Genomic DNA, 19,496 nt, shown 5'->3' with positions numbered 1-19,496 from the left:
GAGTGAGTGAGTTGAGTTTTACGCAGCACTCAGCAATATTCCAGCTATATGGCGGTGGTCTGTAAATAATCAAGTCTGGACCAGACAATCCAGTGATCAACGGCATGAGCATCAATCTGTGCAATTGGGAACCGATGACATGTGTCAACCAAGTCAGCGAGCCTGACCACCCGATCCCGTTAGTCGGCTCTTACGACAAGCATAGTCGCCTTTTGTGGCAAGCATTGGTTGCTGAAGACCTATTACCCCGGATCTCTAAGGATTTGTACCAACACTTGGCAACAACAATCTTACTCTCTGACCCAACCAATTTCATTTGAATATGCCATATTTGGAACTTCCTGTTTTGGATTTCATAGAAGCTAGAACACATGCCAAGCAGTTGCAGTTGGGTCTGTGATGATGGAAAATATATTATATCACCTCATACTTGACCATGGTCTTCTAAGTCTTGGTATATTTGTCTGTTGACTAATTCCTTTTTTTTCAGGAGCAGGGCTACTCTCATTCCTTTCATGATACATTTAACCTTGGATTCAGTGGACAGATAAATTTGGTGAAGCTTGTATTTCAAGCTTTTCCGGTTATGTAATCTGATGTTTCCGGTTTAACATATGGAATAGTAGGGTAGACTAGTGGTTAGAATATCCACTCGTCACTCCAAATACTCAAATTCAATTCCCCACAATATTCTTATTTTCAAGTAACGAGTTAGGTTCCTCAGAAGAGTCAGTCACATCTCACTTACATAATCAAAAATCATGGGTGACTGCCCTCCAACAGACTAGCCAGACATCAGTGAAGTGATAGACTACCAGTGGTCATCCACTGATAAAACATCTCTTCAGATAGCCCTTCAGTCCTTACTCTCCAGCTATGCTTTCATGCCTCATGTAGGGGCGGTGGGGTAGCCTAGTGGTTAAAGCGTTGGCTCGTCACGCCGAAGACCCAGGTTCGAATTACATGGGTACAATGTGTGAAGCCCATTTCTGGTGTGCCGTGATGTTGCTGGAATATTGCTAAAAGCGTAAAACCAAACTCATGCCTCATGTAGCACTGTGAGCATCCTCCAGATCAGGTTATCAAAGTTCATTACCATATTCATTTACAGTGGTAGTAACAAACACTAGTGTGTAGACTGTCCTCCAAACAGGGTTGTGTGGGTGAGATATTCCAGTTTATATTGAAGGTAAGCGTATTAAGATGCTGTATACAATATTCCAGTTTATATTGAAGGTAAGCGTATTAAGATGCTGTATACAATATTCCAGTTTATATTGAAGGTAAGCGTATTAAGGTGCTGGATGTAGACATTTACCACTTTGTCAATACAACCAACCAAATGTAAGATGCTAACAGATCAAAGCATCATCTGGGAGATTCTGGGAACCAGTACAATGACCAGCTGATCCTGGTCGCCAAGGGGCACAACTCTGAATCCAAAACAACTCACTCTCTATCAGAGAATTCACACAGACCAAGGGAAACAAACAGTAATTCATCTACTCATATAAGAAATCAACCTACCTGATGATGTCATTGCCCCTGTTGGCGAAAGGCGTCGCCGCTGCTGCTCATCCTCTCCAAGGAGGCCTCACTGGAGTGGACGGTAGGGTTGTTCTTGGCCAGGCAGGACAGCACACTGGCCACTACCTGCATGAGGCTGGCTGCTAGTGGGTCGTAGGGGAGCTTCTGCTCCACTGTGCCACTTGGAGTGGGGCAGTCTTCAGGCAGCAGCAGCTGAGACACAACAGACAGGAGAGATAAGAGACGGACTGATTTCATCTCACAGGGTGGACCTACCATCTGAGAAATATTGGGTGAAAATTTCTTTCCGGAACAGTGACATGTAGATATGCTTGTTGCTGTTTTGTTTTTTATTTACACTGTATATAAATCTAGACCACACAATCCAGTGATTGACATCATGAGCAATGATCCATGCAACAAGATATAATGACAAGTACTCAACTAAGTCACCATGCATAACCACCCAATCCATTAATCGCCTCTTCTAACCTATTCTTGCCAGAATTCTAGCCTGTTACAGCCAAACCAATTATGTGAGCAACAGTAACATAACCAGGTGATGACATACAATCAACAAGGTCACAGGTGAGTGTTCAATTTTTCAAAGACCTTTCACATAATGTTTCAGGATAAAATTTCATGCCTATCTTGGACACATTTTTGGGGTCTATAATAAACAGGGGTTCCTGAAGGCCTTTATTCTGTTTCCAACTTCCCACACAATTGTACAGCAGGTTAGATTTCAGAATTAGGTTCAGTAAAGGTCCCTGACAAATTGAACCAAGTGGTCTTAGAAAATATCACATTGATAAACTTTAAAATAGAATATGTTCAAACTATAATCTGAAAATATATATAACATAAACATTCATGCTATATAAGGCACATGGTATATAAATTCTCAACATAACTGTTCAGAAACAGAAGCTGTGAATGGTGGACTGACAAACTACAAAGTGAGTGTCCAATAGTGAGTGTGCATTGCCAAACGAATGTAAGTGTGTGCTGCTATCTGATTGGTTGAAAAACATGATAAAATGGGATTTGAAACCAGGAAATTCACTGCAATGAAGATTTTTCTAAAAAACGTCTTATCTTTATATAAACATGTCACTTGCTTTGCAAATGGATACTGCACGAATCAAATATTGCTTGATAAATATTTATCAGAACAACCTTTTTTCTACACTCTCCAAACCAGTATTCAGTCACTACAGGAGCATGTAATCACCACATAGTTTTTTACAATCGACACCTCTGGTAAAGGCTGTTTATTCCAAATGAAATTTCAGGTTATCAATTTCTCAATTAAACTCACAAACCTGAAAACCCACAATGTTAATCTTGAAAGTGGAAGCAAACTTACAGAGAGCTGATGTATCAGATGATCCGTGAGGACTCCCAGCTTGTTGCTGAACAACATGTAGTGGCAGTTCTCAAAACATCCCTTACATGCCAGGCGATAAGCGTCGCAAGTCTGACACAGAGATCTGAAAAGTGATACACAATCAAACTCAAAACTCTTCTGTGTCACTGCAGGAACCTTGGGTTTCAAAACGTTCAGTTCTGTTGTTTAGTTTCTATCACTGCTGCAGTCTGTGCCAAAATTGTTTAGCCTATTCTCCTGAATGTGGCTCTTATCATTTACAGTATAATACATGTACTACACAAACATAACTTTACAAGATTCAGGCTTGGGATTAATTGCTTCAGTAGAAGACCTATGAATATGCGTACAAAATTATCATTTTGTAAAAGCAATGTTTACTGGATATATATTTACCTATAAAACAATTAACATAAGGTAAATTGAACATCGGATACACAGTCTAAGGGAGATAACTCTCCTAGCAATTCACATGAATATGTGCTTTGATAATCATTCAAAAAAATAAAAACGTTTTAAAAGATAACATACACTGAACAAATCATGTTTCTGCACTAAATTTGTTTTTACATCAATTTCAAATAAAACAATGATAAAGCAATGTTCATGGTGAAAACATCACTTATTTCATGGGATGCATGGTATAAAACTCTTTGAAACATGGACTGAAGACATTTTTTGCAGGTCTCAAACATATTTTACAAATGTGAACTGAATTGGAGTCAAAAATCAAATTGAGTCCAATATATCTTTAATTTGATACATTTCCAAAATGTCTGTGACAGCAAAACGAGCCAGATTACACACAGGGAGCACAAAGCGCAACAGCGTGTTTAGGTGATCCACAGTACATGTATTGTAGGGTATGGGTATATGCAGCAGAGCTCAAGTCTGATCCTACTCACTTCTGGGGTATGACAGGAGGGAGAGCGGGTGTTGAGTCAGCGATGGTTTGCAGGAGCCGGGTCAGTGTTGTCAGCCCTCCCAGGACCCGGAAACTTACTTGATCCAAGACAGACTGAAACACAGGACAGTCAGTTTGTGAGTGAGTGAAGATTTATGCCATTTTTAGCAATATTCCATCAATATCATGGCAGGGGACACCAGAAATGGGCTTCACACTTTGTATCCATGTGGAGAATCGAACCCCGGCCTTTGGCGTGATGAGCAAACACTCTTAACCCCAAAACAGGACAGAATTCTTAAGTCAGTGAGAAATGTAATTTTCGGCATTCAGTACTATCCCAGCTATATCCTGGCAACCTGTAAACGGCCATATCTGGACAAGACAAGCCAGACATTTATAGTTAATAAATTGCCAATGTGCTTGGTAATACTGGTATGACATAGACTCATCTAGGCCCAGTTTGGTTAAAGGTCACATGCAACCAAAAAATCAAACATAATTAAAACACAATTATCACTTATTCATGACATATAATATACATTGCTGGTTATGAAAAAAACATATAAACAAAATTATAAGCGTATAATTGCAAATTAAAAGTTCAATATTGTGTACTTGGGTTTACTTCCCAAGAAACGAAGCAGCCGGGATACCAAACCCAGTCAGAGCGGGTGGGTGTGCACTCAAGTGTAACGGCTGGTTCATTTGCAGATGTCCCTCACGGCTCATTGTGTGTGTATATATAGAGATGTTGGGTTTTGTAAATACATGCTCATTTTTTGTGTATAACATTTTGCAATCAACAGATATCATAACATGTCATGTGTTCAAGTATCACACCTGCCTGTCTGTGTAATTACATAATGTGACAGAGACCGAACTCGGGCCATAAATCAATGCATTTTGTTTATGGTGTATAGCCTGATTGGTGTTAAGTTCAAATTGCATGTGGTCAGTGATCGCAGTTGTGTATTGAATATTGTCATTAGCAGACAGGCAGGCAGACACACAGGTGTCAATAAAACAAGACATTGAGTTTTGTCTGTGACAACGACATATCTATATCACAGTTAGAAATTCTGTCAACGCTAAATAATGACATTGCTTTTAAGTATCGAACTGAGAAAGTGACTCGGTAAGAAGAACGCGTGGTGAAATAGACAAATGAAATTATATAAACAGTTAATTTACTGTCATAACATATAAAAAGCTCGGGCCTGTGAGATATCAACAAAACATTAGAAAAATAGCCCACACCAAAGCCTTCACCGAGTATTCACTCGGACAGCCCGCTTCCAAGTTATGCGAACCTATTTCACTCGCGCAAGACTGCTATGAGCGCAGCCCAGCTGTTGAAACCGTTTTTCCCGAAAAGTCGGGGAAAATTAGTGAATCATTTGAACTCTGATTTTGCGCGTTTTTTTTCATCGCGTTATTTTTCAACTTTATAAGTTGAATTTGCATTTTTGACGATTTGTTTCGGTAAGTCCATACCGAAAGGTATCAGAATCTGCAAAGTTGTGTTTTACGTTGCATGTGACCTTTAACAACAGATTACTAGTCAATTCTTATAACAAGCATTGGATATTGGTTTTGATTGGTTTGTTGTTTAACACCACACTCAGCAATATTCCAGCTATATGACGGCTTTCATGTCTATGTTAGAGTATGGGAGTTACAACCATTGTAGTGCTAAGATTGTGGGGCCTGACTCCATACAAAACTCTTTACAGTATGTGGCAATATATTACATAATCTTGTTATGTCAGGCTAGAGATAATGAATAATCTTGTGTTGTACAAAATAATTTAAACATACACATGAAGAATGCATCAATACATTCAAATGAAAAGGCATGTTTTCCAATTGCTACAACAGCACTGCCTGAAAGCTAAAACAGATTTCATTAAGTGTAACCATGGTTATCTTTTAGGAAACGGTGCCAGTTTGCTGATGATTAAACAACTCAGACCACCTCATCATCAATATATTTAAGCTATAACATGAAATGAGAACAAAGTGGTATCTGGATGCTACTTGTACCTTTCTCTCCAAGATGCGTGTGAGTTCTCCTATGGCTCTGTCTGTGGCAGATACTCTACTGGTTGGCCAGGGGCCACGGTCCTGTGTCATCAGGTACTTGTTCAAGTCCTTTATCACCTTCTGCAACCTGCAGGTAAACATGGAAACATCAGCATCTTTACATGCTAAATATTTCTGTAACAAAATAGCCAAATACTTTGGTTAAGAAGCAAAATGCTTTTCTCACAATTTTGTCAAAAATATGAGGGGATCGACATATCAATTTTACTATTTGTCCATCTTACAAAACCTGATCAAGGCAGCTGGGTACACTGACAGATGACAGGCATGATTCACCTGTAGCATGAACTTTTGGCAGGATTGTGAATGTGGTTAACTTCAACAGGTAAACTTGTAAAGAATGAAGAGAAGTCACATGTTGATTCAACTGGGTGACATGTAATGATGAGTAGGAGGAATGAAAATCTAAGGATGAAATTATTACAGCTTCCGACTCGTGTTTTCTACCACTGACCCAACATGGTTGAGACAGTGACAATATGTCCTGGCTTGTCTACTTACTTAGCTTTATGTTCAGAATCAGCCATCTGCTGCTTGTTGGCCAGGGTCCCTTCATACTCCAGACCACTGAAATGATGGAAAGCGTGGGTGCTGACTGTCACATTGAATCTAATACTGGTGAAAATGATGAAGAGTCATTCAAAATGCAGTCATCATTGGATGTGAATTAGACAAGAAAAAATGCCTCATAAACTGTCAATGATATATCCATGTTTTGCCGAAAACTCGACTGCAGGCCTTGATCTTTGACCAAATCCTTTTCATAGAAGGGCTCAATCCTATAGAAGGTATATAACAAGTTTCATGATAAATTCACAAATATATTTTGAGAAAGTGTAATCACACCCTTTTTAAAACTGAGTATATCCTTGTGGCCTTGGCCTTGACCTTTGACCTTTTCATGACATTACCAAAGAGAACTGCTCAAGGCCATTAGGAAGAAGTGTGTTATAGTCATTGGATAAATCATTGGTGACTGCAGTGACAGTCAAATTCCAACAAAACATTAAAGCAGATTTTTTTCACAGTTGGATGTTTTTCATGTATCAAGGTCGCCCTTAATACACTGTATCATTAAGTGCCACTTATATGCTGAGGTGCCAATGGAAGGGGTCTGACTGACCTTTTTACATAGTCCCTTCCAAAAATGGAAACTTAACTGCTTTCAGTCAAAAGAGGTGATAATGACATAGAAAAACTGTGTAGGGCTTGAGACACAAGTATTCGCAACCTGATCTATGGAACATTTAGCCTTGTCTATGGCATGAGTGGCAGTTTCTAATCCAATCTCACCGTGATGTCATCCTCTGCCGTAGCTTCTTGCACCGCTTCCTCAGTGACTTCTGCCGCTCCTTCTCTGTGACAATCTTGGGGTGGTTGCTGTTGTCGGGGGCATCCACAATATGCTTCAGGTTGAAGGTTTCCTACAACAGACACAGTGGATCAGTGACTGCAGATCAAAGAGCAGTAAGATTTTTAAAAATATGACTGGGTACAACGAAACATCATTACCAGGAACCAATTAAAACAATCACCTCGATATATTTCCCTCAGTTTCCAGGAAGCAGCAACATTCCATGGATAATGTGCATTAACATATGCAACAAGGATACAGCCCTGTGATCTCATAGCTGACAGTAAAACAGTAGCTCCTATGTACCTTATGCAATAAGAGGTATGTCTTACAATGGGCATTAATTCACTTTTAGTCTTTTGTAATGCTATTATATAATTGAACCAATTAACATTCTGAGAGTTCTTGTATAAGCTTGTTAGTTCACTTGTTCCTGTTTAATACCGCACTAAAGCCACATTCCAGGTACAAATAACAACAGACTGTCAATAATCAAGCTGGACCAGACAAACCAGTGATTGATATCATGAGCAACAACCTATTCCATCAGGAGACCAAGACACACAATCACACAAAGTCAGCGATCCTGAGCACCCTGTTTCTTGGGCTCACACAGACAGTACTGACAATGAAACTAAAAACAAATTTTCAAACTGCTCTAGTGAATGAAAGCATAGACTTACAATTTCCTGTTTTGACATAGCAATCCCAGAGCTGTTGTCGTGAAGAGCCTGCTGGTGCTTCTTGCCTCTCAGATGGCTTAGCAGGTACACTTCTGAGGGGATCTGGATGGAGACGAAACAGTATTGTTTACTCTCAAAAGTACTTTAAAAACATGCTTCTCATGCAAGTGTAAACAGATATATGAGGACAGGAAGCCTGTTACTTGAATGAATACAGGTGAGAACCTATCACCCATTATTTTCTACATGTCACCTTAGCATGGAAGGAAAGTCCAGAGTACTGTAGGTCATAGATATTTAGGACTGAACACCATGAACATGGGTATGCTGACAGATCAAGAACCATATTCAAGATGAATATCAGTCTGGAAACCATCTCATAGATACAAATAAAGCATCAATAAATATGAAATAAAGCATCTTTGCAGTGTGAGAGGATGAGAGTGAACTGACCAGATAGTTGCAGATGCTGCAGAGCTTCGGCCTGTCGTAGGGTGTCAGTTGTGGAGCATCATTGTGGTCCTCAGTGGAATGTCTCAGCACACTCATCACAAACGCCTTCTCTCGGATCTGCTTGAGGATCTCCTCATGACGCTGGGAGCTCTCATCTTGCTGGAAACAGTAACACAATCCCAGCATTACAACATTGAAGGCTCACTTTCTTCAAGGAGTCATCTGCACTCCACTCTGAAGTTTGTCCATACTCAGGTACATACAGAACAATGAATACTCCCATAAAATTGCTTTTATGGTTGAAAGCAAAAGAAATTATTGCACATGGCAAAAGTAAGCAAATATTTTTAAACTACAAATATTCAACATGAAATATATAAAACTGATGCTTTATGTTTTGGGGGAAATGAGTATAAACAGAGACTTTATCAGCACAACTGGTCAAAGGGAGGTAACTCTTGTTTTCCCCAGAAGATGACGTGAAACAAGAGATGACAGCAGACACTGAGACCTGTGTGTGTAGCATGAATGATGTGTCAGAGTTCATCTAATACTTGCTCTTACCTTTTGTTGTATTTTCTTCTGTAGCTCCTGTATGTGCTGCTGCTGCTGGGCGTTTAGGGCTGCTAGACGTTCCTCACGGTCTCTGGATCACAAGGACATATTCAACAACTACACCAAAAACAGCTGTGCTCTTGCTGGTTTCATGATATTCTAGCTAATTGATGAAACAGAGTGGACACAATAAATGTGACACATAGCGCTGACATCCATCTATACTCACTTCTCCTTGGCCCTGACACCCATCTATCCTCACTTCTCCGTGGCTCGGGCATTCATCTATACTCACTTCTGAACAGCCCTGACACCCATCTATACTCACTTCTCCTTCGCCCTGACACCCATCAATACTAACTTCTCCGTGGCTCGGGCATTCATCTATACTCACTTCTGAACAGCCCTGACACCCATCTATACTCACTTCTCCTTGGCCCTGACACCCATCAATACTAACTTCTCCGGGGCTCGGGCATTCATCTATACTCACTTCTGAACAGCCCTGACACCCATCTATACTCACTTCTCCATGGCCCTGACACCCATCTATACTCACTTCTCCTTGGCCCTGACACCCATCTATACTAACTTCTCCATGGCCCTGACACCCATCTATACTAACTTCTCCATGGCCCTGACACCCATCTATACTAACTTCTCTCCATGGCCCTGACACCCATCTATCCTAACTTCTCCATGGCCCTGACACCCATCTATACTAACTTCTCCATGGCCCTGACACCCATCTATCCTAACTTCTCCTTTGGCCCTGACACCCATCTATACTAACTTCTCCATGGCCCTGACACCCATCTATACTCACTTCTCCATGGCCCTGACACCCATCTATACTCACTTCTCCATGGCCCTGACACCCATCTATACTCACTTCTCCATGGCCCTGACACCCGCCTATACTCACTTCTCCATGGCCCTGACACCCATCTATACTACTCTCCTTGGCCCTGACACCCATCTATCCTTACTTTTCCATTGCCCTGACACCCATCTATACTAACTTCTCCATGGCCCTGACACCCATCTATACTCAACTTCTCCTTGGCCCTGACACCCATCTATCCTAACTTCTCCATGGCAAGGACATCCATCTATACTCACTTCTCCATGGCCCTGACACCCATCTATACTCACACTTCCATGGTCCTGACACCCATCTATACTTAACTTCTCCATGGCCCTGACACCATCTATACTCACTTCTCCTTGGCCCTGACACCCATCTATACTAACTTCTCCATGGCAAGGACATTCATCTATACTCACTTCTCTATCGCCCCTGACACCCATCTATGGACTTCACCATGGCCCTGACATCCATCTATCCTCACTTCTCCATGGCCCTGACACCCATCTATACTAACTTCTCCATGGCAAGGACATCCATCAATACTCACTTCTCCATGGCCCTGACACCCATCTATACTCACTTCTCCATGGCCCTGACACCCATCTATACTCACTTCTCCATGGCCCTGACACCCATCTATACTCACTTCTCCATGGCCCGACACCCATCTATACTAACTTCTCCTTGGCCCTGACACCCATCTATACTCACTTCTCCTTGGCCCTGACACCTATCTATACTCACTTCTTCATGCCCCTGACACCCATCTATACCCACTTCTCCATGGCCCTGATGCCCATCTATACTAACTTCTCCTTGGCCCTGACACCCATCTATACTAACTTCTCCTTGGCCCTGACACCCATCTATACTCACTTCTCCTTGGCCCTGACACCCATCTATACTCACTTCTCCATGGCCCTGACACCCATCTATCCTAACTTCTCCATGGCCCTGACACCCATCTATACTCACTTCTCCATGGCCCTGACACCCATCTATACTCACTTCTCCTTGGCCCTGACACCCATCTATACTCACTTCTCCATGGCCCTGACACCCATCTATACTCACTTCTCCTTGGCCCTGACACCCATCTATCCTAACTTCTCCATGGCAAGGACATCCATCTATACTCACTTCTCCATGGCCCTGACACCCATCTATACTAACTTCTCCTTGGCCCTGACACCCATCTATCCTAACTTCTCCATGGCAAGGACATCCATCTATACTCACTTCTCCTTGGCCCTGACACCCATCTATACTAACTTCTCCATGGCCCTGACACCCATCTATACTCACTTCTCCTTGGCCCTGACACACATCTATACTAACTCCTCCATGGAAAGGACATTCATCTATACTCACTTCTCCTTCGCACTGACACCCATCTATACTCACCTTTCCATGGCCCTGACACCAATCTATACTCACTTCTCCTTGGCCCTGACACCCATCAATACTCACTTCTCCATGGCAATGACATCCATCAATACTCACTTCTCCCTTCTCTGACACCCATCTATCCTCACTTCTCCATGGCCCTAACACCCATCTATACTCACTTCTCCATGGCCCTGACACCCATCTATACTCACTTCTCCTTCGCCCTGACACCCATCTATCCTCACTTCTCCATGGCCCTGACACCCATCTATACTCACTTCTCCATGGCCCTGACACCCATCTATCCTAACTTCTCCATGGCAAGGACATCCATCTATACTCACTTCTCCTTCCCCTGACACCCATCTATCCTAACTTCTCCATGGCAAGGACACCCATCTATACTCACTTCTCCTTGGCCCTGACACCCATCTATCCTAACTTCTCCATGGCAAGGACATTCATCTATACTCACTTCTCCTTCGCCCTGACAGCTTCAAGCCTTTCCTTCTCACGGACCAGCTGCTGCTGCTCAATGCGAGCCTCCCGCTGTTTCCGTTTCTCCTGCATCTCCAGCAACCGGGCTTTTCTGTCCGCCTCCAGTGCCCGGCGACGCTCCTCCACAGCTGCCTCCTTCGCCTGTTTCTCCTCAAATTTCCTCTGACGTTCCTCCTGTAAACATTAACCAATTGCTCACAGAATCTCAACAACTGAGATTCACATATATACAGTAAAATGATTAAACAATTACTGCTGTGGTGACCCATACATTACAGCCATCATGGTCATATCACTGCACTCTGTTCCTGACCACACAAGACAAACCATAAGAGAATGATAACATACAAGTATACTTGCTACCTATTCGGCATAAAACTACCCAAAATGTCCAAAGGTTTCAATTTCAATATTTCATACGACATGTGAACTGGTTAATCTGAAGATACACTGCGAATATATTTGCAGGTATATTGTAATCCCTAGCTGAACTGGCTACACAGAAGTTACACTCTGGACATTCCAGACATTATACTGTATTCAACTCACAATAAGATCCTGCAACCGAGCTTCAGACTCCTGATGTTTCGACATGATGTCATGTCTCTTGTTCTGGGCTTCAAGTGTGTTGATGAAAGCTATTTCATTTGCCTGCAACCAAATTATACAAATTGAAACTTGGAAGTGCATCTAAATGGGAGTTCTTTTAGGGCATTGGATGTTATTAAACAAAGGTCCAGGTCCAGATTAAAGATTAGGCTCGGACTCGGGTAAATCAGTGATGAAAATACTTTTAGACATTAGATGTGATGCCCTTACTTAAAAGACCCATACCAGTGCTCAATGATTATTTCAACACACTGACCTTGGCTTCCTCCTCATGAGCTTTCTTAGCCTTGATCTTCAGCTGACTCTGCCGTTTCACCTCAGCTCTCTGTAGTTTCCGAGTAATTGTTACCCGGCGTTGCCGCATCAGCTCCTCTTTCCATGCTCTGACCTCCTCAACCTTACAAGAACATACAATCAAAGGTATCTGGGTAAATTACGCAAATATTTATGGGAATACTCAATTCCTATTAAGTCTATTGCATACAAGTATGCTTGAATTTTTGTAAATACTCAATTAATCTGTTCAATATCTTTCAACAAAACATGGCAGATATATCAAACAGATCCCAAAGAGGTGCCTTTTGCTATTTACAGATTTTTGACATTTATATTTTTCTTGGTTTCCATGGAAACGTTTTGGACTTGTCTCAAAAGGGAGGGGTGGGATTCGTTCCTGGAGCACAACTTGAAAACCTCTCAATATCTTTTAACAAAACTTGGCAGATATATCAAACAGATCTTGAAGTGGTGCCTTTTGCTATTTACAGATTTTGTCATTTATATTTTTCCTGGTTTCCATGGAAACGTTTTGGACTTCTCAAAAAGGGAGGGGTGGGCTTCATTTCCAGATCACAACTCGAAAACTGTTCCTTCACTCCGTTGAACCAGAAGCTAGCAGGGGTAATGGAGGCGATGAACGATTTGATATGCTACGAGTGAATAAAATGTTGAATTAAATATGTTATACGTGAGTAATTATTAAATGTGAGGTTGGAAATCTGAAAGCACAATCCTGTGAGGAAATGGGTGTTTACTTTTGATAGTGGGCGATATTTTATTTTGATATGAAAAATATTTTTTGAAACGAAGCGAGAACAGTACGTTGCCAACCTTTGCTCACTTTGCTCGCATGTAGGAAGACTGGTCATTTTCTCTTTGTTGTGCAACCCTATTTGCGCTACAATTTGCCTGTGCTGCAACATTCCAGCTATATGAGTGTGGTATGTAAAGATTCACGTCACAACAAAACAAACCTGAGATTGAGGTACAATGACAACAACCCAGTCATCAAATCCACCCAATCCAATAACTTCTAAAGACAAGCACGAGGTGCTCAGGACCAATGACATCCCCTACAGTATGTTTTACAAAGTCATTCTTAGCTTATTCCCACCTTCTTTGACAGATCCCTCAGTCTGTCAGCTTTCTCCTGCATCAGCTTCTCTCTCAGTTCCTGGGCCTTGGCTTGCTTCTGTTCATGGCGTCGGCGAGACTCAGTCGGGGACCTACCAGCAAACACTTATATTAATACACGTCTCAGACAGACTCAACTATATCAACTAACTAATCAACACCAGTGGCAGACAGCATTGCTCAACATCCATCCTAACAGGGTAGAAGAATGTACAAGCCATGTTTTACACTGAAACATCCCATCAATTATCTTTCCTCTACCCATTATGCCAATAACATGGATTACTGGGGATCTGTTCAGCATCAGCTGGATAAATGGACTATGTTGGATAACTTGGATGTGCACAAATAAAAACTAGACTCTGCTTCTTCAGAATTATTTTGTCAACACACATTTGTGTCACTTTTCTCTGACAAACATGGACCAAGGACCAGTGACCTACCTTTTCCGTGATGGTGACGAGAGTTTTTCATGCATGTGCGCCCCATGTCCAGGTGTCCTAGCATCAGCCTCCTCGGCCATCTCCCCCCATGATTTCCTCCCAGACAACTCTTGTTCTAATGTTTCAAAGAGCGGAACAATGATTTATATCAGCATTTTCCTAATACTTATAACACAAGCACTCGAAGAGTACATCTGGTGAATTCTGTTGTGTAGTTTAAAGATCTAGTTCATTTTCAACTTAGCAATAGACAGTCCTGGTGTTCTGAGTAACTCTAAACAAATGAGGCTTGAAGGAAAGTCTAATTAGTGCCCACAAAGGCTTTAAGCAAAACATGTTGAATGAACAAGTCCTGAAATACATCTAAATACATTCAAAACAAACTGGTATAAAATTAGAGTGATAAAAGCCAGGTTCTGTGGGTATGCATGTCTGGGGGATATCTCTGAAAAACATAAGTGTTTTCTTCAAATTCAGTCTATCCTGCAGCATATGAAACAATGCCACAGCCATAAGGAAGGGCCTCTGCCCACCTTCCAACAACCTACCATCATAAGCTGCCACCATAGCATCCCAGTCCATGGTCTGGGCGGAGTTTTCAAAGGAACATGTTGTGTTCTGTAAGAAAAAAACCATACATACATGATGATGTAGATGCATTATATAATGTCTGTCCTGTACAACACTAACCCCAATTCAACTGAAATAGGATTGAGGAAATCACAAACTTTTTTAATTTACACTGTTGTATAGAGGTGTGACGATACAGAAATTTCACGATACGATACGTATCGCGATATCATGGAACGATATGATATCTTTAGTTATTTTCTTTAAAAATGTGTATTTTGATAACAAGAAACAGAGTAAATTTTGACATAACCGTCAATTTCAGGTGAAAATTCACAATTTTAAGGTCAACGATACAGAAAAAAGTATTGATATATTTATTGTCAGAAAAAGTATCATGATTATCGATACTACGATATATCGTCACAACTCTACTGTTGTAACGTTTCTGTACAGTTTCATGTACACTTTCATCAAGCTTGCAGCATTTAGAAGCAATGGAATGGGTTTTATCCAACTAGTTTGGAGATCATTTTAAATGAAATAGATTTTGGAAGAAGACCACCCCTACTAAACTTTCACAAGTCTTGGACTAATGGAGTATTGGCTTTGTCTTACCATCACATAACACAAACAGCTCTGTTCCAGTCAATCTGTAAGGGTGACCTGATGTTTTACGGCACCTCAATTCACTGTATAAAGTTACCTCACTAAGCAGGCTGAGGAACTGCCAGGATCTGCTGCACATGGAATCAAATTCACTGCGATTGTGCACTGTATAACAAGTTCTGAGAGACTCACCCCCAGCTCGCTCTCTGTTTCCGTCTCCACCTCAATCTCAGTGCTCTCCTCCTTGGCCAGAGCCTGGAGGTACGACTCTTCCTCCTTGATGGCGGACTCAATGGCTCGGTTCTGCTCCCGCTCCAGTTGACTCGACTGAGTGTCGTCCTCGTCAAGCGCAGAAGCCAAGGCCTAGAAAGGTGAACATTGCTATCTAGTGTGTCTGGTGGACATTTCTACTGGGTTTATCAAATAGTGTAGAACACAGGCCAGACAATATAACATCATGAAAATAAAATAAGGCTTCAATTGACACAAGCAAAGTTTAAAGGCATATCTCCAGTCTGTTACAAATATTATTAAGTCTACTTGAAACTCACAGGATTAAGTGAAGGCCAATGATCATCAAAGTCAAAAATACAATATGTTTTCTGAGACAATATACTAATTTACATACTGATACATCTATATAAAATGATACATACTGATACATTTATATAAAATGATACATACTGATACATTTATATAACATGATTAATGGCTCATGTGCCAACTTAACACTCTCAAATTGGTCATGTCCCCAACAGTGACACATTTACAAAAACATTTTAACTGGAATTATGTGTGCTACATTCACTATGGCCCACAGTGGTGGATATGCTGTCAGTGCATAAGAATATCTGAACAACACTGGTTATTTAAAAGAAGATCAGAAGATGACAAATCCCCCCGGACCCCACAAATTTTAAAGAACAAACCATCTAACAGTTACTTAAAGTCCAACTTGATTTTTTTTTGACTACATCCAAATCGTTTCCATGGAAAACATGAAAAATATAAATGCCAAAAATCACCAAATAGTAAAAGGCACCACTTCAATATCTGTTTGATGTTTCTGCCAAGTCTTGTAGAAAGATATTGAACGGTTTTCGAGTTGTGATCCGGAAATGAAGCCCACCCCTCCCTTTTTGAGACTAAGTCCAAACCATGTAAACCAAAAAAATAAAAATGACAAAACTCTGTAAATAGCAAAAGGCCCCACTTCAAGATCTGTGTGATATATCTGCCAAGTTTTATTGAAAGATGTTGAACAGTTTTCAAGTTGTGCTCTGGAAACGAAGCCCACCCCTCCCTTAATTTGAGACTAAGTCCAAAGCGTTTCCATGATCCAAGTAAAACAAGAAGACAAAGTCATAAATATCCCCCGCCAACGGCAAAATACTCTTTATGAATATGTCTACTAGTCATGATTATGTCAAATGTTGTGGTGTGTATACAGCAAAGTGGAAGGAGAGTATTGAAAGGTTTTTAAGATCTCTTCAGAAAGGAGCACTACCACCAAATTCAGTCTATGTCAAACTTGTTGACATGGAAATGCCAAAAATATTTTATTCAAGATTCCAAAACTGCCAAAAGGCACCAGTACACCACCAGATCTATGTATGTGCCAAGTTTGGTGAAGAAATAGTGAACGGTTTTAGAGTTCAGCTCTGGAAAAGAGCACTACCACCAATTTCAGGCTAAGTCAAACTTGTTGCCATGGAAAAGCCAAAAATATTTTATTCAGAATTCCAAAACTACCAAAAGGCACCAGTACACCACCAGATCTATGTATGTGCCAAGTTTGGTGAAGAAATAGTGAACGGTTTTAGAGTTCTGCTCCGGAAAAGACAAATGTGCACGGATGGACGGACGGACAGACACACGACGACGCACGCACGCACGGACGGAGTCCATTTTAATACCCCCCGAAAAACGCGTTGCGGAGGATAAAAAATAAAATTCATATCTGGATCTAATCCCCAAAGACACATCTAGGGATCATGCTTGATATGTGTAACACGTTTGATGAAGCTAGCATGTATAATTTAGGAGATCTGCTGGAAACAGCACAAAATTGAAAATTTTAATATCAATTGCATATTTATATACTTATCCTATCTCACGGTATGCACTTCTCTCTCTTGATTCGACACTGAATGGAACGATGTAAACTTTTTTCCTAGGCCTCTCTTGTCCATCCGCCCAAGCACTCCATGCTACCCTCACTATAAGACAGCTTGCTAGCTCTCATGCGAAGCATGCGGCATGTACCACAAGCTACCCACGTGGCTATCTCTGAAACATCATTCTCATTCTTGGAGCCACTGGATAATATCAATCTTGGAGAATCTGCATAGCGGGGAGGATGGGCGGAAATCCGTCGCGTGAGATAGTATAAGTATATAAATATATCATTTATATTAAATTTTAAATTTTTTTAAACTTATCCTATCTCACAGTATGCACTTATCCCACGGTCGGACGGCGGGACGCAGATACCCTGTGTCTTGACAGTGCAAACAGTAGGAACTGTGTAGACTGGAAACGACCATAGAGAGCGATGCACAAGGGAGGCCTGTTACCCATGCACGCAACTCCTATGCTTGTGCTGAGTTCTTTGGAACTCCTTGGCTTACTAAGCACAACGTCTCCCAGGGAGTTCGGCCACAACCTCCGAAGAAGGACGTAGTTCAGCGAGAAAGGATGTCAGTTCGCCACGATTTTCAAGGTACCCCCGTAAATTACAGTCGGTTGACAATAATCGGGCCAGCCCCTGCTTCGAGAAAACCCCCACAGACACCGACCAGGGGCGGGTGAAAGAGGAGCACAACTCGGGAACTCCAAGTTTTAACGTTCAGTTCCGGGACAGCATCAAATTGACCCTCACTCCTTTGCATAAGCTTAGTCAAAGGATGAGCCCGGCAACTTCGGAGTCGGAACGCAACGAAATCCACTGGAATGCGGGAGTGACACACTTCACTGATGTAATTGCTTCGAAAAGTAGAGGTCAAGAAACGTGAAATGTCGAACCCTTCCACATCCTGATACAGAATCGAGCTCCAGATTCGTCCAACCACCGAGGTGGTAGTATCTCCATGTCTTAGTATAAAACTAAGTGAAGTAGTTCTAACCCATAAGCAATCAACACATAAGGCAAACAGCAAGTTCAGACTTATATTCTATAAAATACAGGGAAGCAGCAACCGCGAGGGACCGTTCCCTATCTGCGTTGATGGGCCGTAGACAACTGTTGTGCGAGCACAAGGGGTCCAAACTGGTGCAGACCTGGGACATCCTTGACTGAGAGGTCTCGAAGATAGTGCAAGGAGAAGACCGAGTCGGATCGCCAGAAACATCCTTCCATAATGGCGTGGAGAGAGCTAACGCCCGTGTCTCATGTGGATTGGAAGCTGTCGGAGGCGGTAACCTAGCGAAGGTGTAAGCCCGTAGGATGGTGGCTCTCATCCAGAAGGATAAAGTGGTGCGAGACACTTCCGCCCTGGATGTTGAGGACAACGGAATGAAGAGGCGCTCGCGAAGATGGCGGCGATCTTTAGAAGCAGCAAGAAAAATCTTCAAAGCCCTAACGGGGCAAAGCTGCAGGTCTTCATTGTCATGCGTCCCAAGGATCGTGGACAACGGTGGGATGGTAAAAGTACGATCGGGTTATCCCGGCAACTGATTCTTCGCTACAAAATCCCAACGGAGACCTAGGAAGACTTTTCCATGCTTCTTCCGTTCAAAGTGGACTCTATTAACGTCCAAAGCGTGGAGTTCAGATATCCGAGCAGCTGTAGCCAAGGCCACAAGGAAGAAGGTCTTGAAGGAGATCTGCTCAAAGTCCTTCTGAGCTAGGGGTTCATAGTCCAACGAGGCCAAATGACGCAGCACCACAGATAAATCCCAAGCAGGAGGTCTAAATTTCTTAGACTGATCGGCCAACTTAAAGGACCGAAGCAAATACTGAAGCTCAGGAACCGTGGAGACCTTAGAGCCTGTGGTGGTAGCCAGGACCGAGTTGATCGCAGCAAGGTAAGTGGCCAAAGTGGAACTCTTGAGCTTCTTAGACGACCGCAAATGCTGCAGAAACTCAGAGACGAGCTGAAGCGAAGAAGAAACAGGAGATGT

General features: G+C 41.9%; 1 protein-coding gene across 1 annotated transcript in view; it reads right to left on the bottom strand.

Annotated features, from left to right (window-relative positions):
* LOC124282395 (S phase cyclin A-associated protein in the endoplasmic reticulum-like) overlaps positions 1-19,496 on the bottom strand; it is a 113,959-nt gene that overhangs the window by 83,015 nt on the left and 11,448 nt on the right. The window contains 17 exon segments of the mRNA XM_046718367.1: positions 1,528-1,556; positions 1,558-1,740; positions 2,897-3,020; positions 3,823-3,935; positions 5,868-5,994; positions 6,429-6,494; positions 7,221-7,351; positions 7,965-8,066; positions 8,418-8,576; positions 8,982-9,063; positions 11,708-11,904; positions 12,280-12,381; positions 12,596-12,736; positions 13,733-13,844; positions 14,196-14,310; positions 14,744-14,813; positions 15,567-15,737. Of these exon segments, the coding sequence (XP_046574323.1) occupies positions 1,528-1,556; positions 1,558-1,740; positions 2,897-3,020; positions 3,823-3,935; positions 5,868-5,994; positions 6,429-6,494; positions 7,221-7,351; positions 7,965-8,066; positions 8,418-8,576; positions 8,982-9,063; positions 11,708-11,904; positions 12,280-12,381; positions 12,596-12,736; positions 13,733-13,844; positions 14,196-14,310; positions 14,744-14,813; positions 15,567-15,737 (2,024 nt within the window).

This window comes from Haliotis rubra, unplaced genomic scaffold, assembly GCF_003918875.1.
Source record: "Haliotis rubra isolate DU_JTF1 unplaced genomic scaffold, ASM391887v1 Scf3, whole genome shotgun sequence".
In the NCBI taxonomy this organism is placed as follows: domain Eukaryota; kingdom Metazoa; phylum Mollusca; class Gastropoda; order Lepetellida; family Haliotidae; genus Haliotis; species Haliotis rubra.
Note: the sequence above shows the minus strand (reverse complement) of the source record. Positions and strands in the feature narration are given on the sequence as shown.